The sequence below is a fragment of the Camellia sinensis genome, chromosome 3 (assembly GCF_055761805.1).
Source record: "Camellia sinensis isolate YWXY chromosome 3, ASM5576180v1, whole genome shotgun sequence".
Lineage (NCBI taxonomy): Eukaryota > Viridiplantae > Streptophyta > Magnoliopsida > Ericales > Theaceae > Camellia > Camellia sinensis.
Genome location: NC_138963.1, coordinates 40,779,574 through 40,807,527, shown reverse-complemented (window position 1 = coordinate 40,807,527; position 27,954 = coordinate 40,779,574). Strand labels below are relative to the sequence as shown.

At 34.9% G+C, this 27,954-nt stretch overlaps 1 protein-coding gene and 1 long non-coding RNA gene across 23 annotated transcripts; both read right to left on the bottom strand.

Annotated features, from left to right (window-relative positions):
- Nucleotides 1-11,610: 11,610 nt before the first annotated feature.
- On the bottom strand, nucleotides 11,611-13,909 carry LOC145822490 (uncharacterized). Its single transcript, XR_014363818.1, has 2 exons — nucleotides 11,981-13,909; nucleotides 11,611-11,811 (listed from the first exon to the last, which is right to left on the bottom strand). It is a non-coding gene; the product is annotated as an uncharacterized LOC145822490 (long non-coding RNA).
- Nucleotides 13,910-17,512: 3,603 nt separating this feature from the next.
- On the bottom strand, nucleotides 17,513-26,064 carry LOC114318608 (uncharacterized). 22 transcript variants are annotated; one of them, XR_014363805.1, is made up of 13 exons: nucleotides 24,340-25,647; nucleotides 24,094-24,202; nucleotides 22,785-22,874; nucleotides 22,503-22,577; nucleotides 22,121-22,192; nucleotides 22,013-22,038; nucleotides 21,730-21,886; nucleotides 21,398-21,606; nucleotides 21,167-21,293; nucleotides 20,770-20,867; nucleotides 18,371-18,418; nucleotides 18,162-18,231; nucleotides 17,513-17,691 (listed from the first exon to the last, which is right to left on the bottom strand). XR_014363805.1 is itself a non-coding variant. In XM_082919586.1 (11 exons), exons 7-11 carry the CDS (start codon nucleotides 21,198-21,200, stop codon nucleotides 17,687-17,689), a joined length of 249 nt encoding a protein of 82 aa, XP_082775712.1. In that variant the 5' UTR covers nucleotides 21,201-21,293; nucleotides 21,398-21,886; nucleotides 22,013-22,038; nucleotides 22,121-22,192; nucleotides 22,503-22,577; nucleotides 24,094-24,202; nucleotides 24,340-25,566; the 3' UTR covers nucleotides 17,513-17,686. The 22 variants fall into 22 exon arrangements, 7 of the variants coding, with proteins under 7 accessions (XP_082775712.1, XP_082775715.1, XP_082775708.1 ...); XR_014363803.1 differs by having other exon boundaries at nucleotides 21,398-21,886; nucleotides 24,340-25,637; XR_014363811.1 differs by lacking the exon at nucleotides 24,340-25,647 and adding an exon at nucleotides 25,797-26,064 and having other exon boundaries at nucleotides 21,398-22,038.
- Nucleotides 26,065-27,954: the final 1,890 nt, after the last annotated feature.

Below are 27,954 nucleotides of genomic sequence, written 5' to 3'. Positions count from 1 at the left end.
TTGATCAGTTACAAGGAGCACGAGTCTTTTCCAAGATCGACCTTCGGTCTGGTTACCATCAGCTTAAGGTTAAAGCCGAAGATGTTGAGAAGACTGCTTTTCGAACAAGATATGGCCACTACGAGTTTTTAGTAATGCCTTTTGGAGTGACCAATGCCCCTGCTGCATTTATGGATTTAATGAACAGAATCTTCAAACCATACTTAGATGAATTTGTAGTTGTTTTCATTGATGATATATTGATCTATTCCAAGAGTGGTGTTGAACATGAAAACCATTTGAGACTTGCCTTACAGATTTTGAGAGAACGGAAATTGTATGCGAAGTTTAACAAGTGTGAGTTTTGGCTTTCTACCATCTCATTTTTGGGTCATGTAATTAATGAAGATGGTATTTCAGTAGATCCTAGCAAAGTTGAAGCCGTAGTAAATTGGCCGAGGCCGACTAATGTGTCTGAGATTCGTAGTTTTCTGGGTTTGGCAGGTTACTACAGAAAGTTTGTGAAAGATTTCTCAAGGATTGCAATTCCGTTAACGCAACTGACTAAGAAGGGAACACTGTATGAATGGACTAAAGATCGGGAGTCAGCCTTCCAGGAACTGAAGACGAGGTTAATTACAGCACCAGTACTTGTACTACCATCAGGTAACGAAGAATTTCATGTCTATAGTGATGCATCGCATAAGGGTTTGGGTTGTGTATTAATGCAAAAGGGTAAGGTTATAGCTTATGCATCTCGACAGTTGAAACCTCATGAGAAAAACTATCCTACCCATGACTTAGAATTGGCGGCCGTAGTATTTGCTTTAAAGATTTGGCGTCACTATTTGTATGGAGCTACTTGTCAGGTTTTTACAGATCATAAGAGCTTAAAGTATCTATTCACTCAGAAGGAATTAAATTTGAGACAGAGACGGTGGCTTGAGTTGTTGAAAGACTATGATATGCAAATTCAATATCACCCCGGGAAAGCTAACAGTGTAGCCGACGCTTTGAGCAGGAAGTCAGATGGAAATTTGGCGTGTTTAACCGTGATGTCAGTGGAGCCGACTATCGTTGATGAGGTAAAGACAAGACAGATGGAGGATAACTTCCTCAAGAAAATAGCCGAAGAGATTGACACAAGGCCGAGACCAGGATACACCATCGAGAACCAAGTACTCAGGTTTGAAGGAAGGTTATGCGTGGCCGACATTCCAGAGCTGAAGAAAAAGATTTTGCAGGAAGCTCATGGTTCTAAGTTTGTTGTCCATCCAGGGAACACCAAGATGTATCAAGATGTGAAACAGACCTTCTGGTGGCCAAATATGAAGAGAGAAATAGCCGAATTCGTGTCCCAGTGTTTACATTGTCAGCAAGTGAAAGCAGAACATCAAAGACCAGCAGGACTTCTTCAACCTTTGCCGATTCCTGAGTGGAAATGGGAGCACATCTCCATGGATTTTGTGATTGGTTTGCCGAAAACACCAAAGAGTATGGATTCAATTTGGGTTGTTGTCGATAGGTTAACTAAGTCAGCACACTTTCTACTTGTTAAGACTACCTTCAACGCCAATCAACTTGCCTTGCTATATGTGAACGAGATTGTCAGACTTCATGGAGTGCCGATGTCAATTGTTTCAGACCGAGATCCTAAATTTGTTTCTAGATTTTGGCAGAGTCTACAGAGGGCTTTCGGAGCCGAGCTGAGATTTAGTACAGCTTTTCATCCCCAGACAGATGGGCAAACTGAGAGGACAATCCAGACGCTTGAAGATATGCTTAGACTTTGTGTGTTGGACTTCCAAGGAAGTTGGGGAACACATTTGCCCTTAGTAGAATTCGCTTACAATAACAGTTATCAAACTAGCATTGGCATGGCGCCGTATGAAGCCTTGTATGGAAGGAAATGTAGATCGCCGATATGTTGGACCGAAGTCGGAGACAGAGCTCTGCTTGGTCCCGAATTGATTCAAGTGACAACAGAAAAGATTAAACTTATCCAACAGAGGATTAGAACTGCCCAGAGCCGACAAAAGAGCTACGCCGATCAGAGAAGGAATGAGATTGAGTTCGAAATTGGGAATCATGTATTCCTGAAGGTTTCACCAATGAAAGGAGTTTCCAGATTTGGAAGGAAAGGTAAGTTAGCACCTCGCTATATTGGGCCATTTGAAATTCTTGAGAGAATTAACCCCGTCGCCTACAGGCTTGCTTTGCCACCAGATTTGAGCCAAGTCCACAACGTGTTTCATGTTTCGATGTTGAGGAAGTACATCCGAGATCCACTGCATGTAATTGATCATTCAGAGATCACAATTAATGAAGATTTGGGCTACAAGGAGAAGCCAATGAGGATTATTGACCGGCAAGTGAGGCAATTGAGGAACAGATCGATACCGATGGTAAAGGTCGAATGGAAGGAGCATTATGGCACAGGAGCCACGTGGGAAAAGGAAGAGGATATGAGAATCCGTTATCCGGAGTTGTTCTGGGAACAAGGTAATTCAAGTTTGGGGACCAAACTTCTTTAAGGGGGGTAGGATGTAACAACCCTCACCTTACTCTTGTCATACTTGCATACATTCTTGCATGATCTTGCTTTGTTATGTTAATTTGAAGGTTTTGTCTTGCCTTGATTTGCTTAAAGTTGCTTGCACGATTTTGTTCTTTGCTTAGTGTGTGTGTGGCCGAGGTCACCTTGAGCTTAGTCCGCCTTTGACCCTTTGTACTTAGACTTGTTTTGAGATCTTGTTCAACCCCATCTTCACCTCGGGCATTCATTGCCGAGATGTTTTGCACTTGAACCTTGTCCGCAGGCAGGTATGGCCTAGGCCGAGATGTGGCACACCCTGGCCAAGGTGTGGCACAGCTTAGTCAAGTGTCGTCCTCCCTAGCCGATGTTTTCTTATCCTGTTGCCGGATTCTTGATTTGAGCCGATGTCATCTTGTTGCCGATGTGTCTTACCCGAGCTTGATGCATAAGCTTTGTCAGAGACTTGTCTTGTCCATCAATCACCTTTTTGGAGCAGAACCAATCCGTTAACGCCACGTGTCCGAGCTGATTGTTAAGGCAGCCGGCAGACCTTGAAACAAATCATTTTCTTGTCTCAATCTTTGTTTTAGAGAGAGAAGCTCTAGAGAAGAGTTCTTGAGTGAGAGTAGTCTTCCAGGCTTGATCTTCGTGGTTTGAACCGTTGGATCCGAGTTTTGAGGTTAGAATCTTGATCTCCTTTGGTTGTTCTTGCTGATTACCTAGCTGCATTGCATGATCGAGTTTGTGTTGCATGTCATGCATCGTTTTGAAGTTGGTTTGGAAAGAGAAAATGGTTTTTCATGTGTTCTTGAAGAAGATCTCGTTTTGATCGAAAAGTTTGGAACGAAAATCATGTTTTGTGTTTGTTCTTGCATGCCTTTCTTTGATGGGTACCCAGGTCCATATATTTTGAACTCTTGGCATGAAAACTCAGATTTTTGTAACAAGTTGTGAGCTTGCATCCACCTTTCAATGATCATGTTCTTCATATTCTTCAAAGGAAAACTCAGGTTCTTCCTGACTTCGTTTAGCGGAACCTCAGCTTAGTCCTGGATGGTACCCAGTGTGTTCCGAGAAACGGGAGCAGTGATTAAGCTCCCAGCTTGTTTTGTTTTGTCTTTGACTTGGATCTGGCAAGAATGCCGAGATCATTTGCATGTATATATAGAGCTTGCTTTGAGAATGTGACTTGCCATGTGATTGTAGGTCCTTGATATTTGCTTGAGTCTACACCTGAAGAACTAGGTGAGTGGTATTTCTAATAAAGCTATGTTACACTTGCTTTTGATAAATCTTGTTTTGTTTGTTTTGACGTGGTATTTGCTAAGCATGAATAAATGGCCTTGTTTGATCGTTATCCTCGGAAAGCCCCTTGTGCTGGAAGACTCTAAACTTTCGCAGTACTATGTGTAAAGGATACGGTCCTTGTTAAATCGGGCTACGGGCCTAAGTAACACAAGTCCCTTGTGCTGGAGGACTCTAAACTTTTGCAGTACTAAGTATAAAAGGATACGGTCCTTGTTAAATCGGGCTACGGGCCTAAGTAACACAAGTCCCTTGTATTGGAGGACTTTAAACTTTCGCAATACTTTTGACCAAACGATTACGGATCGTACAGCCCTTGATACTTGAATGATGAATACGGTTCATCCCTTGCTTCGCCGATGTTATGATACTTGAATGATGAATACGGTTCATCCCTTGCTTCGCCGATGTTATGATACTTGAATGATGAATACGGTTCATCCCTTGCTTCGCCGATGTTATGATACTTGAATGATGAATACGGTTCATCCCTTGCTTCGCCGATGTTATGATACTTGAATGATGAATACGGTTCATCCCTTGCTTCGCCGATGTTACGATACTTGAATGATGAATACGGTTCATCCCTTGTTTTGCTTATGTCAGTGAACATCTTTGGTTACTTGTAATATTTGATTGATGAATACGGTTCATCCCTCACCTTGCTAAAGTTTGATGTGTTTCGTTTTGAAGGACCTCGGCTATATTCATGCAAAACCTTTATTATTGGTACCATTCACTGAGTTTTGTACTCACCCCTCTATATATATGTAGGTGACGAGCAGGACGGCGGCGACGCCTAGATCGTTTGGATGCTTGTTTTGGATTTGTACTTACGTCGGCTTTGCTTTTGTATTTACTTCGGCGATGCCCTGCTTTGCATGTCGGCAAATCTTGAAAATCATGCTTCTTGACTCGTATTAGCTGTATTTTGTATATGTCGGCTCGAGAAGCCTTTTGATCAAGATGTAACATGCTTTTTATCCTGTTGTATCCAAGTTGTAAAGTTAATTGGAATGTTTGGCATTGCTTTGATCTACGCACAGCTCTTATGGACCACTTGTATTTGATTTATTGCTTCTGCATTTGTGAGCCCCCTATATTCATACTCTGATTGTGTTAAGTTTTGAAAAGTTGACCTTCGGTAATTACGGATTACTGGCCATCATGGCACCAAACTACTAGGGGCGGTTTGGGGTCGTGACATATACGTTATTAAAATTTCCAATTTGGAAATTTTAAAGGGGGTGTGCATATCCATTTGCTTGAGGTAAGAAACCAAACATTCTTATGTACCTATTTTAAAATTTTCAGGATTCTGGAAGTATGGGACCATGTACCTATATCATATTTATTACAGAAGTATGTTGAGTTACCCATCAAATCAAGTTCAATCCCACTGCTACAATCCAAACTTTTTTAAGAAAATATGATGTAATTCCCTCTATAACTAAAAACATGCTCAAATTAGAACCCTTAACATGTTTTATTTTTATTGCACAGTTGGGGTTCATAAATAGGATAAAGGATAATCCAACTCCAACCATATTTTCAATCACCGACCACAAGTTCCTCCTAATTTCAAACCTTCCCAAGATCGCTCACTATACCCTATTGAGATAAATGAATTTTTAAGCATAAGCCATAATTTCAACGGTAGGGTCCTGGAACACCGGGTAACTAACCAGGTCAGATCACCAAGCCATCTATTGTGCTTAAATGTTTTTGTAGAACCAGAACAAAATGAAGACACTCCAAAAAAAAAAAGTCTAGAATCAGTCATTTGTGCATACCCGTTAAATGGCCCTAAAAAAAGAATGGAAACTGAAAAATCTAGAAATCCTCTAGATGTTGATTTATGATTATGTATCAATTTAAAGCAGAATATAACAATCCCAATCAAACAATCAAGACAAAGAGACACAACGATTTAACGTGGAAAAAACCACAATTGGACACCTCCAACTATGATCAAAAAACCACGGGCAACAACCACAAGAACAATCCACTAAGAAGATTTAAAGGAATTACACAGGTATACTCTCAATTACCTAGCGAATCCACAACGCCTAATTGAACCAACCTCTATGTGCCTCTTCCAACCCCATCTTCACCACGGAATTGTCTTTCTGATGAGCCACTCCGGATTCCACCAAAGCTTCAGGCTCGAATTCTTCAGAATCCACAACTGAAGAATAACTCTCTCTTTTGTGTATAACAAACAAACCTTTGATGTACTCTCTTTAAATCATGAGTTGAAAACTCAATAAGAACATCAAAGAAAACAAACAAAATATCCCCAGATATAATCCTTAAGAACCAAAAAGAAGATCTGGAGGACTTCAATCAATCACTTAGTTTTGGGAGAAAACCAAGTATTTATAGAGAATCAAAAGTAATCCTAGATTGGGAAGAAAACAAACTTCTTGAGAAATCCGGATTCTGAGGTTCGCTCGAGCGAAGCTTTTCTGGCTCGAGCGAGCAGTGTATTTTCCATGATTTCTACTAGTGCCTTGGCTCGAGCGACGGATCCTTGGCTCGAGCGAGGAATACACTCTTTCAGGTTTTTGTATGGACGCAATCCTTGGCTCGAGCGCGCATTCCTTGGCTCGAGCGAGACCTGGCTCGAGCGAGAACTCCTTGGCTCGAGCGAGCAACGACGGACATGCAATTTTGAATGCAATTTTGCATTTTGCTTCGGCCGCGAGCTGACCGGGCAGCTCGACCCCCGTAATAATCAGCGAAGTGGCAATCTTGAAAGCATTAACATCACAAACTTCTCTGCATGGTTCGATTCGGGTTTGGATTCGCATCTAATAAACTCATAGCCTCACTGAAATAAAAAGTGCGAAAATAAATACATCTGAAAGGAGTTTTGTCAAACGGGGTTGCCAAGAATAAAAACCTAACAATCTCCCCCTTTGGCAATGCCGTGACAAAACACATCTAACAAATAAAATCCTAATCACCCCAACCCATTACATCCAACAAAAACAAACTTCTTTCTCAAGGTCATGATCTGCAAAACAGTCATTAGTGCCACAATCTCCAAAACAACTATTAGTCCCACAAGAGTATATGAAAAGGCAATAGACATATGACACAGTTATCTTGAAGCAAGAATAGATGAAAACTAAGACTCATGAAAAACAACTCTCAAACAACAAAAGCAAGATCATAAACCACACAAGCAATGATATGACGATGTAAATAACATGAACATACAAGAAGGGCAAATAGTGCATAGCAACATGCAAAACATATAACCAATCTCCCTTACCAAACATATCAAAGTGTTCATGCTAAACTACTCTTGCAATGAGAAACCAAACTTCCTTACCAAGCCAAAACAAGATGAACCAAACTCCCCCTCACTAAAAGCAACCACAAACACTGAAAACAGTGAACAAGAAGAAAACAATAAAAATAATATGGTGGAGCAAGCAAGGAATTTCATATTAGTACCTTAAAACACATAAGATTATCCAAGAAGCAACATTACAAGAAAACATAATGTGCACAGTCTGTAGAATATTCCTCATGCAAGAAAGTGATGCATTATGTGAAAAGCATAGATCCCATGATAAAAGTGTGTGTGTGACTCTTGGAGTTCGACAAACACTAGATTCAATCCTAGTAGTGATATGAAGGTTGGACCTCTGACAAGAGAATCTAAGCACAACAAAGGAAAGTCAAACCACTAGGAATCAAGGGGTATTTGGTGAGTAAAGGCGGAGGCTCCCCCTCAATCAATGAATCTTTTCCCTTTTTTTTTTTTTTTACACACTTTTTCTTTTCTTTCTTTTTCACATTTTTTCTTTTCTTTCTTGTGCATATTTTTCCTTTTTCTTTTCCTTTTTCTTTTTCTTTTTCTTTTTCTTTTTCTTTTTTTTCTTTTTCTTTTGCACAATCATTGGTGGCTGACACGCTCAAGAGTATGGAAACCGAACCAGAGAAGCATGGATATAATAAGGATGGCCTGGTTGGTGACTCTGAGGTAGCCTTTTCCTCATGGCTAGATTGCAAAGAATTAAGGGGAAAGCCATGGAGATGCAAAAGGATGGTAGGTGGTTAAGAGACTCAACATCACCCAAGATATGCTAGTATAGGTCAATTCCTCTAGAAAAGCAAAAGATACAATGCCAGAAGTCCATAAAAAATAATCACTATGGCGGAAGACTCTAAAATTTGCTAATCCAAGAGTGTGTACAGAATGAGACATACTTATCAAAAACACACACTCCAAAATGAGTAATGACCACAGAAAGCACACATATATTAACATGTAATGGATATTCTCATCAATTCCAATATGCACCAAAGACCACTCAAAAATTTCAAGCTTGCAAAACCATACTAAGAAAATCTTTTTGGGATTTTTTTTTTTTTTTTTTAAAAAAAAAAACAAGACAAAAAAAATGAACAAGCACACATGTTTTTTTTTTAAATTAAAAACAACACACAAAAATCCAAAAGCTAAAACAAATAAACAAATTAACACAAGTCAAGTTTTCTCACCCAAATCTTTTTGATCTTAACAAAATTAGGTCTAGCGGTCTTGGTAAATGTCGCGGTGTTGTGAACACCCTCATGAATCTTGGTATTCCGCTTAGACATGTAATGTTGTCTCCTAACCCAAAAAGTATTCAAATTTCTACCCTTTTGAGACACTTTCCCATGCAACTTATAACAATAAGGGCGAATATGACCATGCATACCACAATGATGACAAATAAAAACAGGGTGTACCTTCTTTTCTTTTACCTTATCAACCCTAGGGAGTTTGAGAAGTCTTTCCTCTTGTTGAATCTTTTGTCCCCCTTTTCCTTGAGTTCTTGTATCATGAGATGTTGAAGCACTCTGTTTTTGCTCTTTCTTACCACCAAAGCCAATGCCACTCTTGTCACAACTCATGTGTTGAGACCCAATGATATCCTCCAAAGTCTTTGATCCTTTGTTCCAAAGACCAATGGTAGCCATAACACACTTGAGCTCTTTCTCTTTCTTGATCATTAGTTCTTCCAAAGCAACTTGTGACATCTCAAGAGATTCAATCTTTTCTTCATACATGGCATGGGTTTGCAGCAGCTCATTCCTCTCTGTCTCACAAGTCAACAGTTTTGCACAAAGAACTTGTCGATCATCAGCTACCTTGATGGCATTAATCCTGGCCTCCGAAATCTCTTCCTTAAGTTTGACATTCTCACTTTCACATGCTTTGAGTTTCTTTGTGAGTTTGTCATTCAACTTGAATAAGTTAAGAGACTCCTTGTACAACTTTTCATAAGCTTCCTCAAGCTCTTCATGATCACTCTCCGAGGATTCATTATCAGTGGTGTTCTCAACTGACATCTTCGGAGACTCTGTTTGTCCTACAGTTTCAGAACCCGCCATGAAAGCAAGGAATTGCTTATGTCCCTCTTCGCCTTGATCATCGTTGTCATTGTCATCGTCATCAGATTCTGACTCATCATCCCAAGTGACAGCAAGGGCTTTTTTCTTCCTCAAACGAGTGGGGCATTCTAAAGCAAAGTGGCCAAATCCTTGGCATTCATAGCATTGGAAACTTTCAGAGTTCCCTTGTATCTTTCCTTTCTCCTTCTTGGCTATAGGATTAATTTTGAGTTTATCTTTGCCTTTAGATTTATGAGAATGAGTAGATTCCAAAAGATTAGGATTCTTTTTCAAAAAAGATTTTTTAAATTGTTTAACAAAAGCAGCCATAATCTTGGAATCTATCTCGCAATCCTCATCAGAATCCTCTTCCACTTTATGAGTACTACTAAAAGCAATATCTTTTTGTTTCTTTTTGAAATTCCTATGTGCTTCATAAGTTTGAAGATTTCCAACCAACTGATCCAGCTTGAGGTTGTCAACATCTTGAGCCTCCTCGATAGCCGTAACTTTTGGTTGGAACCGATCAGGCAAGGATCTCAAAATTTTTCCCACAATTTTGGATTCTGGAATTTTTTTCGCCTAAATTGAAGCTGGAATTAACAATGTCACTCAACTTCGCATAAAATTCATCAAAGGTCTCACTATCTTTCATAGAAAGGTTTTCGAAACTAGATGTGAGCCTTTGAAGTTTTGAGCGTTTAACAGAAGGAGTGCCCTCATGAATAGTTTGTAAGATATCCCAAGCCTCTTTTGCGACTTCACAATTACAAATACAACTAAATTCTTCAGGTGTGACAGCGCAAAAGAGAGAATTGATAGCCTTACTATTCCAGCTACTATTTTGGTAATCAGTTGTGTCCCACTTATCAATTGGTTTGGGGATTGTAACTCCATCAACGGTAATTGTTGGTTCAGTCCACCCATTCATGACGGATTGCCAAACTTTTTCATCAATAGATTTTAAAAAAGATCTCATCCGGGCTTTCCAAAAAGAATAATTGGATCCGTCAAGTAGGGGTGGTCGGACCATAGAATTTCCCTCACGAATTGAATCCATTAACATAAATCAAACAAGATCTCGTTCTATAAGAAATTTTTTTTTTTTAAAAAAAAATAGAACGACCTGCTCTGATACCAATTGAAAAATCTAGAAATCCTCTAGATGTTGATTTATGATTATGTATCAATTTAAAGCAGAATATAACAATCCCAATCAAACAATCAAGACAAAGAGACACAACGATTTAACGTGGAAAAAACCACAATTGGACACCTCCAACTGTGATCAGAAAACCACGGGCAACAACCACAAGAACAATCCACTAAGAAGATTTAAAGGAATTACACAGGTATACTCTCAATTACCTAGCGAATCCACAACGCCTAATTGAACCAACCTCTATGTGCCTTTTCCAACCCCATCTTCACCACGGAATTGTCTTTCTGATGAGCCACTCCGGATTCCACCAAAGCTTCAGGCTCGAATTCTTCAGAATCCACAACTGAAGAATAACTCTCTCTTTTGTGTATAACAAACAAACCTTTGATGTACTCTCTTTAAATCATGAGTTGAAAACTCAATAAGAACATCAAAGAAAACAAACAAAATATCCCCAGATATAATCCTTAAGAACCAAAAAGAAGATCTGGAGGACTTCAATCAATCACTTAGTTTTGGGAGAAAACCAAGTATTTATAGAGAATCAAAAGTAATCCTAGATTGGGAAGAAAACAAACTTCTTGAGAAATCCGGATTCTGAGGTTCGCTCGAGCGAAGCTTTTCTGGCTCGAGCGAGCAGTGTATTTTCCATGATTTCTACTAGTGCCTTGGCTCGAGCGACGGATCCTTGGCTCGAGCGAGGAATACACTCTTTCAGGTTTTTGTATGGACGCAATCCTTGGCTCGAGCGCGCATTCCTTGGCTCGAGCGAGACCTGGCTCGAGCGAGAACTCCTTGGCTCGAGCGAGCAACGACGGACATGCAATTTTGAATGCAATTTTGCATTTTGCTTCGGCCGCGAGCTGACCGGGCAGCTCGACCCCCGTAATAATCAGCGAAGTGGCAATCTTGAAAGCATTAACATCACAAACTTCTCTGCATGGTTCGATTCGGGTTTGGATTCGCATCTAATAAACTCATAGCCTCACTGAAATAAAAAGTGCGAAAATAAATACATCTGAAAGGAGTTTTGTCAAACGGGGTTGCCAAGAATAAAAACCTAACAGAAACTAATGAGAATATTGTCGTATATGCGGCTACTGATAAAGCAGTCAAATTTCTTTAGGATTAACTTATGATTCACCTCAGAATTTGGAGCCAGTAACACACTTGACTAGAAACAACATTAAAACAGACAAAATTAAAAATGTGAGTGTGTATTTGTATTACTTGCCTTTAACCCTGCATCAGGTGAAAAGATGCATTTTGATGTGATAGCTTGCCCTTGATCTAATAGCCATCCCACCCCACAGCAAGTTTGACCATCTTCTCTTTCCTTCAGTGAACTCCACAATTGCTTTGGAAGCAATACCATATTTTGGTCGTCTCTCACTGACTTTTGCACACTGTCATCTAATAGTTCTTGCAGCACATTCTGAAACAATTGAAATTTGAAAACAATTAACGAATCAGGCTACCTTCAGTGACTATGAGAGTGATAACAATCTCTGCACCGCAATCCTGTTCCTTAGCAGGAGAATATTCAGAAGAAACACTAGGTCAAGCCACAAAACTCAATTAATAATTTAATTCTTGTCAATCACCTCCTCTTCCTTAGCTCTTCTTGCTTTCTCTGCCTCCTCAAAGGCATCCTTTTCAATCTGAAATTTCATAAAGATAAAAACTTGCAAATTAGATAATATAACTATCAAATCAACTATAAAGAGCAATTCACATGATAAAAACTTGTAAATAAAATATTTGAGTGATTCTCACCAGCCTTTACCTGCAATGCAATAAAAGTGCTTCAATAATTCCAGGCAAAGCTAAAAAATTTACAACGACAATGAACTAATTGTAGTTGGTAGCAACTCTTAAAGGGCCCACAATTTGCTAAAAACCAGATTAGAAAAGTTCAAAACAAATAGGGTCAGCATTTTCTTCTTCCTTTTTGGAAAAAAAAAAAAAAGGGTATTCAGACCGATGACATGAACAACTTTGTCAAAAAAAATAAAAAATCAATAAAATTGGCCAAAGTCCTGAAACTAACAATGAAGCATTGCAACCTTTTTACTTCATAACAACAGAGGTTCACAGACTCAGCTTGAATCAGAAAGTGCAAGATCATAGACCCAATTAGAAGAACAAAGAATTAAAAGATACAACAATTGACAAAAGAAAAGAAATGGGGATTAGAAAAAACTATCATTGATGTACTCCTAGAATTGCTAATTTAACTACTCTAAACTAGAAACTAATGTCACAATTTGTGAGTGGTTTGATTGATGATCTCTTTCATTCTTCAAACCCTCCTTTTATACTTGCTTGATCATCCCCCAATGCAGTTTTTTTCCATGATTCTCCTTAATCTTCTACTCCTTTACATCTTTATCCCTTTATTCTAGGGAATTTTTTGCCAAATTTCTTATTTGACTTGGTCTTCACTCCTTTGATTCTTGGCAACAAACCAACTGGCTTTTAATAATCTGTCGATGGAAAAATTTTGAGATTTTAGTGTCAACAATATCATTTGAGAGATTTTAGTGTGGAATAGGATTTATAGGTTCATAAAAATATTTATAGGACTAAATGATTCATAAATTATGAAAATAAAATTTATTAATAAGTATTCCTAAAAAAATAATTAAAATGCGAATTAATTTTTTTTAAAAAAGTTATTTTAAAAAATTCAAAATCAAACATGTTAAAGGTGTTTTTGAAAGTCAAGATAAAAGCCACGCGTGTGGTTGGTGAAAAACTCCAGTCAGATTGTACTAGGATCCTCTAGAGTGGGATTTCCTGAAGTGATCCCTGAAGTGAGTGATCAAGTGGATCAAAATAAAATTAATCAAAACGATGTCGTTTTGGTTAGTAATTTTTTAAAAATAAATAAATAAATAAATAATCACCATGCTTGTTTTCACTTTTTAAAAAATACTTTTCAAAAAATTTTAATTTCTTATTTTTCATGTTTTTTTGGTTTTACTGAATTTTTTTAATATTTTAAGCATTTTTTTTACTTTTTAGACACCCCTAACATAAATACACCTAAAAAGTAAAAAAAATTGTAAAAAAAATCTTTTAAAAGTTCACTAAATACCAAAAATACAAAAAAATACAAGAATTCTGTACATGTTTTATATTTTTATGTATTTATTAATTTTTTAAAATATTTTTTCACAAATTTTTTACTTTTTAGATACATCTAAGTAAGGTGCATCTAAAAAAGTAAAAAAAAATATTTAAAATTTTAAAAACATTCACTAAAAACAAAAAAACACAAAAACCAAAAAAATTAATTTTCAAAAAACTTAATCTAAATAATTCAAACCAAACCCTAATTCAAACAGATCATATATGAAACATTACACAGAGAGAGAGAGAGTAAAAAAAAAGGCTTGAGGAGCTTACATATTTTATTGGCTTACTTGCCAAACTTTAATAATAGAGAGTCAAGAGTCTTACTTGCCAAACTTCAATGCCTACATATTTTATTGGCTTCAACACATAAAGGTGAGGATCATCTTCGAACTCTGCAGGGAACAAACAAGTATTGTAATTAAACTAATTCATAGAAAAAATTAATTTCATCTTTGACATACCTTTTATTTTTAATTTCCACCTCATTAGCTTACATTCCCAAACAATTAGTGATAAGCATAACTTAAAAAATTAACAAATTCACAGAAATTTTCAAAAGTGCAATGACACATCTAGCACTGCCCATGTTACCAGTTAAATTTCTTCAGAACAGGACTATACCTGGGTTATCAATCCATGGGTTTTCCACTTGCCCTTATAGTTAGGGTTCTTGATTTTCTGAAGCACCACAAATCTAAAATTAGAAACTGCAACAAAATGGGGTAAAAAATATCATCCACCTTTACAGGTAAGCTTGTGAGTGAGTAAAGGAAATTTTATAGATTCATCAGAAGAAGAAATCAAAAAACAAAAAATAAAAATCAACTTAGATGACTCAATAAACAAGCTAGCCTTCAATTTACAAAAATTCTATCATCTTAGGTGACTTCAAATACATTGGCGAGCCACAACCGTACCTCTCAATCATTTTTCTAACAATTATATGATCATACTTAAAGTGTTTACATATATATCTAACAATAAATGAATAAATGTATAAAAAATAAATGTATAAACAATCATTTTTCTCACATATAGCGATTCTGGTTCAGGGACATTTGCAGATCTATGAAGATCGGCGGAAGAAGAGGAGGCGGCGGCGTGAAAAGAGGGCATCGACGAAGGTGGTAGCGGAGGCAGTGGTGGTCGCAGCAGTCACGATGGCGATGGCGGAGGAGGAGGATGAGGAGGTGCTCCAGTTGCCTGCGAACGCGAGGAGGAGCGGCGGCGGGACGGCGACGCAGCTGGACTCCTCAACCCTTCACCTTCTGAAACGAAGAGATGACCCTAATATTTCATTGGAGAGGTATTGATCTCACCCGTTGGTTCTTCAAGTGATCTCCGCCAATTAATTTGTAAAACCCTCCAAAATTTCAAAAAACCCTCCAATATTTTTTTTTCCCACTTGCCGACTAAAGCGTTTTGGTAGCCAAATCTCTACCTACGGCAACTAAAATTGTTTTTCATCGCTGAAAATAAACCAAAAGATAAAAAATAAATTTTTAAAATTCTTTCAGCTACTAAACAATTTAGTAGCTGAAAGTACCTCTACGGCTACAAAAATTTCTTTTAGTCACCAATTGTGATATGTTTAGCTACTAAAAATTTTTGTAGTCGCCAATTGTAACATTTTTAGCTACTAATTTTTTTTTAGTCGCCAATAATCAACATTCCCCTACTAAAAAAAATTAGTAGCTAAAAAGTTGACTTTGGCCGACTAATATTATTTTTGGTAGCCAATTCCAACACTTTTGGCGACTAAATTTTTTTTGGTAGCCAAAAATGGTCGCCAAAAATGTATTTTCTTGTAGTGAATGGATGGATGGCAATGGATTGAGAAAGCGGAGGGGTGGTGATGGATGATGGTAAGTAGGAAGTGGCTATTAATTGTAATGGGGGGTTGGGATGGATGGCAGTGGATTAAGAAAGCGAAGGGGTGGTGATAGATGACGGTAAAAGTAGGAAGTGGCTATTAATTGTGGGGGGGGGTGGGGTATAAAATTGTCTAAATTGCCCATTTTCCATTAGTACCGAATATAAATAGAGTGTTAGAATTAATGTCATTTTCAAAATTTAGGGTTTAATTTGTTATTAAGGTCAAACCTTGAGTATTTATTTATTTATTTTTATTTTTGAAAATTGAGAAGCTAATCTTGAATTATTTGTTAAAAATTGTGCCTTTCAAAAAAAAATAATAAATACTTCTGGCTAATACTTTTTTCTTTTTTTTTTTGCAATTTAGTTTTTGAATTTCTACAACAAAAAATAATCTTTTGAAAACAATATCGTTCACTACTCCATTTTTAAAATTCATTCAATAAGTAATACAAAATTCATTTTTAATTTTTGTATTATTTTAAACAAACAACGTGATTTTGGGAGTTAATTAGCAACAAAGACACAGATGTTTTTCTTTAGTTCTACTGCCTTGTTTTGTTGGGAATTAATTACTGTATTCTCAGCTTGCTGGGACTAAGATCTGCAACTCCCTTAACCGAATCACGCTGAAGCCAGTACAACCTCTTCTCCAACAGATCTGCCATGGATCTTGGGTTTGAGGTCCTAGCTTTTCTTTTCTTTTTCTGTTTTCTTTGATTTTGGTTGTGGTTGTTGAGTCCGTTGATACTTTTTTTGTGGCTTACCCACTCTGTGGTGAAACATATGTTTTATCTCAGCCATACTCTATTACCGAACCTTATGATGGGTTCTGCTTTGCAGTACGAGCACGAGCATGAAATGTGCATCTAAATATATTCATATTTTTTTTCTCGAGTATGCTTATTGCAATATCTCTACTTTGTTTGGTGTAAGTTTTGTTTTTGGATCACTACAAAAAAAAAAAAAAAAAAATCAAGATTTAGTAGCGGCCAAAACTACCGCTAAAAGCAGGAAAAAGTGTTGCTAAAAACTATAAGACCTTTAACCGCGGTTGAAATAGCGACAGCCAAACCGCCGCAATAAGCCTGTCGACATATCCTTATAGTGACGTTTTCCTCAAACGCTGGTATAGTTATTTTTATTGCGACGATCGATGTTGTGACAATTGTAAATGTCGCTATATCTTAAATTTACCGATTACTTGCTAACCTTATAGTAACGGGTCGATTGTTGCTATATTCTTCACTTTTGTGACATTTTGTGAACTGCTGCTACATTTTGACTCTATTCCATCAGTTTTACACTGTCGCTATAGCCATAGAATTCTTTTTGAATTTTATTGACAACGATGGTTATTAACCGCGATAATAGGCTATTTTTATTATTCAATTACCAATAATATATAGCTTGAAATTTTCAATGATTTGCTAACCATTAATGGTTCTCTCTCACTTATCCCTGCCACTACTACAAAAACAGATAAAGATCACACTTTTTTTGTGTCATGTTTGTTATTTAATCACACCTTTTAAGTTTTATTAAAGTGTGATCTTTGGGAGTGTGATTAAAAGGGGTCATTTTTAATCACACCTTTTAAGTGTGATTAAAAACTTTTAGATCACACATTTTAAGTGTGATTAATAATATTTAGATTATACCTTTTAAGTGTGATTAAAAACATTTAGATCACATCTTTTAAGTGTGATTAAAAACTAATAAAACATGTGATAATAAACTTTAGATTACACCTTTTAAGTGTAATTAATAACATTTAAATCACACCTTTTAAGTGTGATTAAAAACATTTAGATCACATATTTTAAGTTATTAAAAACTAATAAAACCTGTAATAACAAACTTTAGATCACATCTTTTAAGTGTGATTAAAAATATTTAGATCATATCTTTTAAGTGTAATTAAAAACTAATAAAACCTATGATAATAAACTTTAAATCACATCTTTTAAGTATGTTTAATAACATTTAGATCACATCTTTTAAGTGTAATTAATTACTAAAAAGATTCAACATATTTGAAGAATAATCAATATTATTTTTGTACACGCATTTCAAGAATGTAATACACACTATATACTATATTTTGAATCATAACCACATATTCAATGAAATAACGTCATATATTTCATAAATAAAAGTTAAATATGTTCAAAAGTATATACAAAGGAATTAAATAAAAAATTTTAAACTTTGCTTACATATATTAAAAAAAAAACTTGAAAAACTAAGTCCTTGAATTCTTTGACCATATTTTGCATCTCTCCACGAAATTTCTAACCTGAAAAATAAAAACACAAATTAATTCAGACACCACTAGAAGCATATGAATAAACTAACTATTTGTAGAGATTGTTCTAGTCTTACAAAAGATAAAGTCCGACTAATCACACCCCTTCAAATGTCTTAACATTAAATACCTCTACCATGACATGAAACATGTAATAACAAAATGTCACTTTACCCATAGAAATTGCAAGTTCAACAGAAATTTTACTATAACCAACAACTTAATTTAAGAGGCTCTATCCATCTCAAATATTTAATGTTCTACAAAAGAAATGCAATTGAATGTTAATTGTGCAAATACTTTGAGTGCATTTCAAATATCTGTGGTGTGTTGAATGTCTGTGTCCCATACAAAAACACTTAACAATTAGGCAACCCTAGTCTGCAGCCCTTCATAAATATGCCAAAATTTTGAAAATGCATTCCTTCACTAAAATTTATCATTCAATGAACATGAGTTACCTGCACTGGTAAGAAGAATAAAAAGCAGTACAAGGTTCAGGTTTTCTTCCTGGAACAGCACTAAATTCCCCTGTTACAAGCAAATATCACCATTAGCTAATCAAATCGACGAATCGAAAACTGAGAACAACACAGACCAAATAAGGGTATAGTTTCAAAACTATTATATTTTAAGGATGTTTTTTGGCTGACAAATGAGAAAATCTGACCTTCTCAGACAAGAATGTCCCTAATAAAGAACCTCCCAAAATAGCCAGCTGCATGAAACAATTTTTAATGGATTAGATTTATCATTGTAAACATTAGCTCGATGAAACCCAAAAAAAAAGAATGATAATTAAACAATCACATTACCATGTCTGACAAAACTTAAAATTTTGAACTATATATGTTCAATTATATTTAGACTGTCATTATTAAACCTTGCCAACATAGCCTTATCACAGGTCACTAAAGTCACCAAAATTTTAAAATTAAGAGAAAAACATGTATTTTATTTCTTTAGCTGAAAAACTTTTAATCTGCACACGTTGCCAAATCACTCTTTTATCTTCCTGACCTAAAAGCATGTTTCAAAACTAAAGTATTTCTGCTTCTTACACCAGAGATCTTACACTTCTTGGATAATCAATGAGCTATGCTTCATGCCATGATAATAAATCCAAATTCAGGAAACAACACACACAAAGAAAGCACACATATGAATGTGTTTAAGCTATTATCATGATCAGTCAAAATTTAAGCATGTAAACCAATATATTATCATGATCAGTCAAAATATTCATATTGCATAAAATTCATGTAGAATGATTTTGTTCAAATGCTTACAAAAATAGCCATCTTAAATGATTTTTTTTTTTTTTGAATAGTAAAATAGGGGTTCTCCTTGGAGGCATCATCTTAAATGGATGTTCATAAGCATCATTCCTATCTCGTCTATTTAATATTAAAAGGGAAAAAAAGAAAAAAAAAAAAAGCAATAGTTGAGAAATCAAAATTCATAGACTTTGACAAGCTAAGTTTAAGAAAGTGAATCATTCTAAACCCCTAGAAACAGAAATATATGCATAGAAACAATTTCAGTCAGTGTTGGTACTATTTGCGCCAATACATAAATCTCAATGATCATCAAGATGAACATCAACCAGCAACTAAACACAACTAGAGCTATCTTGGCTACTTAATCAGTAGACAATTGGAGATCCTAGTTATCTAAAAAAAAAAACCTAATCAATTGGCTCAAGGACAGAATATCAACATGCATCTGTAGCAGCAGTACAACAGCAAACTTCGTTATAGTGTGGCAATCAAATAAACCATATAATTATATAGCTGCCAAACCCCTTATAAAACCACAATATGATATATTTTGATAAGATCTATTTCTAACACAAACAACAGTAGGCTTTAGTTTATATTCCAAATCATCATCTTTATTATCTTTACCAAGTCATTACTGAACCTTTTAGCAACAAAGAAAACTACAGACAAAGCATAAAGATTATTAGCCAGTGGATATTCCAAATAAACTGTAATTTTGCCCCACCCCCCCCCCACCCCCCAAAAAAAAAATATTAGGCGAATGGGGAGAGAGAGAGAGAGAAATTGGGACAGCTAAAATGAAACCAAATAGTTTGTATACCCATCCTGATGCCTCAGCATTTACTTTCTGATGTTTTTAATTCTTACTTGATGGACACTATATTATGCCAATGAGTTAAGCTTAGTGCATCAACTCTACATATTTTTATGAGTGGAATGAAGAATGAAAAGGCAGCATCTTATAATATAAGTGTGTTTTTCTTGATGGATGAATATCAATGGAGTGTACAATCCCAGAAGTAGTTCCATGAGCCCTTCAACATTATTAATATGAAGAATCACATCACATCACAACAAAAACAAATTGCTTCTACTCAGATGGACGGAGTTGAACCCAACCGTCAAAATATGCAGTTAAGATAATGCAAACAGAACAAAAATAAACACTAAATTTAGAAGCATAATAGAAACTCATCTAAGAAAATGACTAATACCACTAAAGAATATATTAAGCTTCAAGAAATTCCTGCATTGGCGTGTTCCAATTATCAACAAATTATGAATTGCTCCAGTTTTCAAAATAATGGATCTATTGCCATGTGCAAATGGCGTAATTAAAAGGTCTATCAAGAAGCTAAAGAAGTCATTAGAACCTAGAATAAAATGTAGACGCAATGTCAATAACATCAAAACTGAAAGTCAAAAAGTGATAAAGCAAGCTTTATATATGTAAATCTAATTATGGTCAAGCACTCCTCCAGTTTGCAAAAATATTATCCAGTTCAAAAAATTTCACAATAAAATCTTCACCATTACTATACAGATAAATAAGTAAGATTAATGAAGCAAAAACCTTCATATGTTAATTTGTATACAAAATAAGCACAAGTACTTATAACCTAAATTCCATGGTTCTCTCTCTTCATCTAAGGTAGGCAAGTACATTGTGCATAATATTCTCCAAAAGATTAGTTAAGTTGAAAAATCAAAATAGATCCACCTAGTATAATTAAGTGCTTCCCACAATATGGTGACAAGAAAGTGCAGCCACCTTTTGCATACATACTTGAAATAAGATCCTTTTTGCCATCTTCAGCTGCCAAACGATACCATTGAATTGAACATCCCGAAAGTTCTGGAGCACTATCAGAGCAAGGTTGAATCCTTAAATATGAACCCAAAGCTTCAGAACCATCTAATTCATATGAGTGAGCCAAGTTGACAAAGTACACAAAACAGAGAACCAAAGATATGGCCACAATACTTATGAAAATCAGTTACTGTTTCCACAGTTAGTGATGATTTTGATGGAAATCAAACAAGAAAAATCATACATAAACTGATAAAAACAAATGATTCAAACTCAAAAATGGACAGGACTGATACACTAGAAAGGGCCAGTTCCAGTGCACGAGACCTCTTGCCAAAAACATATACCAAAAGCAAGGACAATTGTTAGTTACCTAATAAACATTCTTGTAAGTTGTCATTAATCATATATTCATATATGAGCGCTGTGTTTGAGCCTTCATCACAATACCCAATTAGGGCAGCCAAATTTCTATGATGGATAGTTGTTAAGAGCTCAGCCTGCAATCCAAAAATGAATACCAACTGGTGTGACAATTGAAAGTAATTTTTAGAATGTGTATGAAAGAAAGAGTACTAAAATATTGAAGTGTCAAGAAGTTTGCCTCAGCCCAGAACTGCTCTGATCCCTAACTTGATGATTGAGAGAGCATTTTGACACAACTTCAGTGCCATCTTTCAAGTAGCCAAGATAAACTGTTCTAAATCCTTCTTTCCCGATTACCCTTTCTAAATTATTTGTAATACTCACAACCTCAGAGTATGAGAATCTTCAATTTTTCAACTTCAATGTCCTACCTCCCACATTGCCTTTTAGGAGTAGTTCATGGGCAAAGATGAAATTATACAAGTAAGACTTTAGGTGATTGAGAAAATAATTTCTTGAATGTAAACCAAATACCAGAATGAAGGAATATATAGAAAAATTGTTTCCTTTATGTTTTCTCCTCTTTAAGCTCCACAAGATAGCTATTGCACTTAAAAATACAATAGAGGAAACCAAAGATGCAACTATGGTAGTGCTCCAATTTTTCTTCTTCTTTGTTGCCTGTTCGCAGGAGTCCGACTGACAAAGATTGGGATTGCCATTTGTACTACAACAAAACATTTTCTAAGAATTATAGAATATTCATTCCAACATTCTTAATGAAACAAAAATGAGAACGAGTCACATATTAATAACAAGGAGGACTTCTCCATCAAAGCCTTAGGAACAGAACCTGTGAGACTGTTGCTTGTTAAATTCCTGAAAAATGCAAAACAAACAATGTTACATATTTTCTCTGCTTCAAGATTTAAACTTAGAAAAAAAAAATTCCACAACTCACAAAATCTCCAAAGCAGGCAGTTCTGATAGAAGCTGAGGCACAGGTCCAGTTAGGCTATTGTATGATAAATCCCTACAAACAAACAAGCTACACTGGTTCAAACTTAATTTTCACCAAAATTTTCTCCTTTTTAATTCTGAAAATTCCTAAATATATATATAAACCCCATAAAAATTTAAAAATAAAAGTCTCTGAAATTTCATTATGTTTAAAAGATGAAAATCATAAAATAGTTGGACAGAAATTGATGCACAGTTCACAAACTCAATATCCAAGTAGTGGAATTAAAATGAGACAAGTCACATTTATATCTTGAAAAACTTATCATTTATGTTGAATGGGTTGCACTGAATCATTTAATAAACTTTGAGACAAAACTCACCAAGCCACAAACCATTCTCTATAGTGCGTCCAAGTCAAAGCCAATTTGAGAAAGATCACCATGAACATTAGTAACCTGTTCCACAATTCAGAACTTATTTTTATGCTATTATTGAATCATTTTTAAATCATAATCACATTCATTGATTTGCCTCCTTATAATTCATGAAAAACTGACCCACATTATTTCCCCCAGTTCTATTCTATCAAAAGTTGCATTTCAAATACTCTATTCTATGATATGCAGCATACCCTAAGGAAAATAACCCATTTCTGAATGTACCTCATTCTTAATTAACTTTGATATTTCCACTTGCTCATCAAGTTTTCCATCCAAGTTCTCAATTTGTTATGTCAAGTGCCTCTTTGTTGCCTAATCCAAATAAATAAATAAAAATAAAAATTCCATTCACATCTGCCTAAACCACCCCCCCCCCCCCCCCCCACAAAAAAAAAATAGAACAAAAATAACACAAACACTTTGACACAAATCAAAGATACAATAGGCTTTTCCTTATATTGGTGTTTTTTTTTATAATATATATATATATATATATATATTTATTTATATTTATAATCTTCTTCTCATATTGATTTCCATACTGCAACTCAAACCCTACAATGCAAAGTTTAGGAAAAAACAAAAAAGAAGAAAGCATCAAGCCGAAAGATAGTTATAGTACTGATCTCCTATGTGCAAAGACTCTCTCTCTCTCTATCTCTCTCTTTTACACACACACAAAATATTTAAGTTGCATCACCTAAGACACCTACCAAACATCTTAGAAGATCACTCATTTTCCTGCTATAGTATATATATATATATCATGGGCTCAACATAGTTGCAGACTCTTATCTTATTTATCATTTTCTATAGGAAGGAACATTTGTTGACTACTTTCCCAACCCTGATTCAAACTCTACAAGTGCAACCTAAAATGATTTAACTTCCATTATTTCAACCTACAAACAATCATAACAAAATTAGGAGAGTAACCCATTTCAAGACATCAAATTTTATGCTCAAGACAACCAAAATTAGGAGAGTAACCCATTTCATTTCTAATTTTTTGAGCTAAATGCTTGATAATCTACCAAATTCACAAAATTTACTAATATAAAAAGAAAAAAACAATGTCTTTAAACTCACTTTTCCCCAATAAAAAGACCCCAGTTAAACAATAGCCTCATTCACATACAAATTCAACAACAAAACCACCCAAAATCAGCAAAAATATTCAAAACCCATGAACCATCTATGGCAGATCTGTGCAATTAAACAATGTTGATACCAAAAAAAATCAAAATCCACCTCCAACCTGAGAATCCATATCTAGATCCTTCTGATCTCCGTAGCAAATTAGAACAAACCAATCAAACCTTTCAGTGTTTTAATCAGAAAAAAATAAAAAAATAAAAATGCAAAATTTACAATACCTTTTGGGAAAAACACAATAGATTTGTTCTTTTGAAGAAGCTTTCTATCAAAAGCACCTTCACATTTCTAGTATTATTTTCTATCATTCTTTCTTATGAACTAAACAGAGAATCATATATATATAGAAGAGTAAGAGCATATATGTATATGTTACCAGGTGAAGTTCCATCAAAGCCATAGAGCTCGTTCATTATCGTCAACTTCCTTACCCCAGGCGGTCCGATCACCCCAATCACCGTGATATCAGTATTATCCGTCAGAAACTACAATCAATCTCAAATTTCTCAGATTTTTATAGAAATTTAAAACCCTAGAATTGGAAAGAGAACTATTAGTCTCTGAAGTAACCTAGCCAGTCTCTATATATTCAGATGTGTTGAGAGAGAGAGAGAGAAATTACAGGAAGGATGCGATCGGTGTGGAAGTCCCAAGAATTAGAAATTAGGTCCAGAGAAGCGACGGAGGGGAGACGAGAGCAGATGGAGATGAAATTGTCATTGGCAAAGGCTCCATGGAACACAAGAATCGGTGGTCGCTCTCTTCTCCAGCGTTGTCGCGATCTGTGCCAGTTGAGGTGGATCGAAGCACCTTACGCTTCTGAGGCAGACGAACACCACCGTCTCACCCTACCCTTCCCCAATCAGGCATCGCCGACGAGGTTAGGGTAATGGGACACAGTGGTGAGGGTTTGGAGAGTGGTACAGGAGCTCAAGGTTAGGGTTTCAATGAAGGCTCAGGTTGAGACGAAAATCTAAGAGACTGATACAGCGATCTGTGAGGCTGAGACGGTTTGGAGAGAGAGAGAGTGTGTGTGACATAGTGTATAGAAAGAGGGCTATGCACCATTCGAAGAGTATTTTATTGTAGCATATTTGGCGCCAAAGTAATTCATTTTGGCGCCTATTTTTATTTTGATCATACTATTTATGATAGAAATTGTGTGTTGTGAAAAGTAAAATATTTTTAACGATTGGTATATGTGCGTCATGAAAAGTGTATTTTTTAACGACAGATTTTTTATGCATCAGAAAAAAGTGTAATATTTTTAACGGCTGATTTTTTGTGCACCATGAAATATTTAATATTTTTAACAGCTAGTGTACACGTGTCGTCTATAATTGATGTATTAACGACATGCCATATGCGCGTCATAGAAACTTTTATTATTTACGGCTAACATTGCAAGTCGTAAAAAAATTATCATTATTAGTATTCACAGCCTACGCAATAGACGCGCCGTGGTTGGGAAATTATTTACGACATGCAAAAAAAAAACAAGTCGTAAAAGTGAGAAACCACGGCTTGCATTTACTGTATGTCGTTAATATAGAGCCGCAAAAACTCAATTTTGTTGTAGTGTTTAGAAATATTGAATAATTTCTTAAGCCAATTCTTTTGTTTCCAAGGTAATCCGACAACATCACCATTTCATCTCTCAATAGAAACTGTCAACCACACTACACAGATTTACTGTCAAATTATTTCCATCAACCGTGTGCCGTCTAAGATCATATCTGTGTATTTCTAAGAGAAATTAGCAAAAACCTAACAAGCTTTTAGTTCCCAAGATCGAATTTCTAATCATACAAACCCCAAGCAAGAACAAGAAATCAATAGATACATACAGATTTCAATAGACTAGCATGAAATTGATCAAGAAACATAACAAAATGAAATCAAATCAAACTCAATCTAATAGGATCTTCTAACCTAAGAATGAATTTATTCCTATAAAATCTAGAGAGAGAGAGAGAGAACCAAAAAAAAAGATGAAAAAAGATGGAATAATTGAGAATATTTACATTCATCTAAAGAACTATAAAATACATACAAAACATAGTTAGGGTGTTTAATTACCTGTAACTCTCTAGGGTTTGGTCATCCTTCAAGATCTGCCATCGCCGACACTGAGGTGGTGGTTCTGCGACAGAAGAAGGTGCTGCGCGACGAGCAACAGCGGCGGATCGGTGATGGTAGATCCAACACTGATGGTGATTGTTGTTGTTGGGGATGGGAGTTTCAACGCTAGGGTTTCTATAGGGGAGAGAAAGATAATAAAACTCTAGCTATTGCTAAGTGAGTAATGAGAGGGTGAGAAGGGTAGACGAGAAGAGAAGGGGTTTGATTTGTTCAACTGTGGATACTATTATATATATACATATATATAAATAAATACCAAATATAATCACACTTAATTAAAATATATATATATATATAATCACATTTAATTAAAAAGTGTGGTTAAAATATATATGTATATATATATATAATCACACTTAATTAAAAAGTGACATAAAAAATAAATATTATCACACTGTCAAAAAGTCAAAAAGTCATTATCCTATTTAAGTCACATCATCTTATTTAAATCACATCACCTCTCTAACAGATCACTTCAAACCCAACCCATACCCAACCCATATTTCATAAAAAGTCAAAAAGTACACTTATTTAGATTATCCCAAACCAAAGTGTGATTAAAATATCAATCTAATTTTTTTTATCACACTTTTAATAAAAGTGAAATATTTTCATTTATCAAAGTGTGATCTTTAACTGTTTTCGTAGTAATGGTATAATTACACTTTAATTAGAAGGTGTGATTAAAAATATATATAAATAATCACACTTTAATTAGAATGTGTGATTAAAAAATATATATATATAATCACACTTACTTAAAAAGTGTGATTAAAAAGTAGTAGTGTATATATAATCACACTTTAATTAAAAGGTGTGATTAAAAAATATATAAATAATCACACTTTAATTAGAATGTGTGATTAAAATATATATATATATATATATAATCACACTTACTTAAAAAGTGTGATTAAAAAGTAGTAGTGTATATATAATCACACTTTAATTAAAAGGTGTGATTTAAAAATATATAAATAATCACACTTTAATTAGAATGTGTGATTACAAAATATATATATAATCACACTTGTTTAAAAAGTGTGATTAAAAAGTAGTAGTGTATATATAATCACACTTTAATTAGAAGGTGTGATTAAAATATATATAATCACACTTTAATTAGAAGGTGTGATTAAAATATATATAATCACACTTAATTGAAAAATGACATAAAAAATAAATATTATCACACTCAATCAAATTAAGTGTGATTAAAATATCAATCTAATTTTTTTTTATCACACTTCCAATAAAAGTGAGATCTTTTTTTTTTGTCATAGTGTGATCTTTAACTATTTTTGTAGTAGTGTGCTCACATTATATATATATATATATATAAACACTATTTTATTCTAATGGCTCAATAGTCAATAATTGTAAAAGGTAAAAGAGTCTACATTTTCATAATCCCAAAATATCCAAAACACCTTAATTAAAGGGTTCATTACACAAGCTTGTAATACAAAATAGATCCAATATTTCTAGCAAACTAATAGCCCACACCATAATCTAAAAGGTACATATAAACTTGTCACATGACAATAGTACTCAAAAGCATTACTCACGACGCCATTTTATAAAGACCTTCGTAAAAAATGTTCAAATCGACAAATTACGTCCATTGTTTGATGCTTTCATATTGTCTTATTTCCTGTAATAAAAATGATTGAATGAGCATAAGTATCATTTTGAATTTCAAAATCTATAAAGAAAATTTAGACTACAAATAATTCTCGACAAGTCTTATTTTTTTAGTAAGTATGTGGTTTACATATCAAAAAATAAAGATTACAATGAAGTTGAAGTTGAAGATCATATTTGCATATTAAGATAGATCAGCCATTAAGAGAGAAACAACAGCAAATGGAAAAAAATATATATATAGTAATGTAGAAGTGTAAGTGGCTAAAGATTTAAGAAACAAATTGTTCTCAATTTGTGCAGTTAGTTCTTCTTGTTGTTCTTTAAGCACTGCAAGTTAATTTCTAAGATTAGATATGGGTGAAGACATCTAAAGGGCTTAGAACATGTAAGCAAGCAACTAACAATTATTAATGTCTAGGAAATTATATCTAAATATGTGCCCGACTCG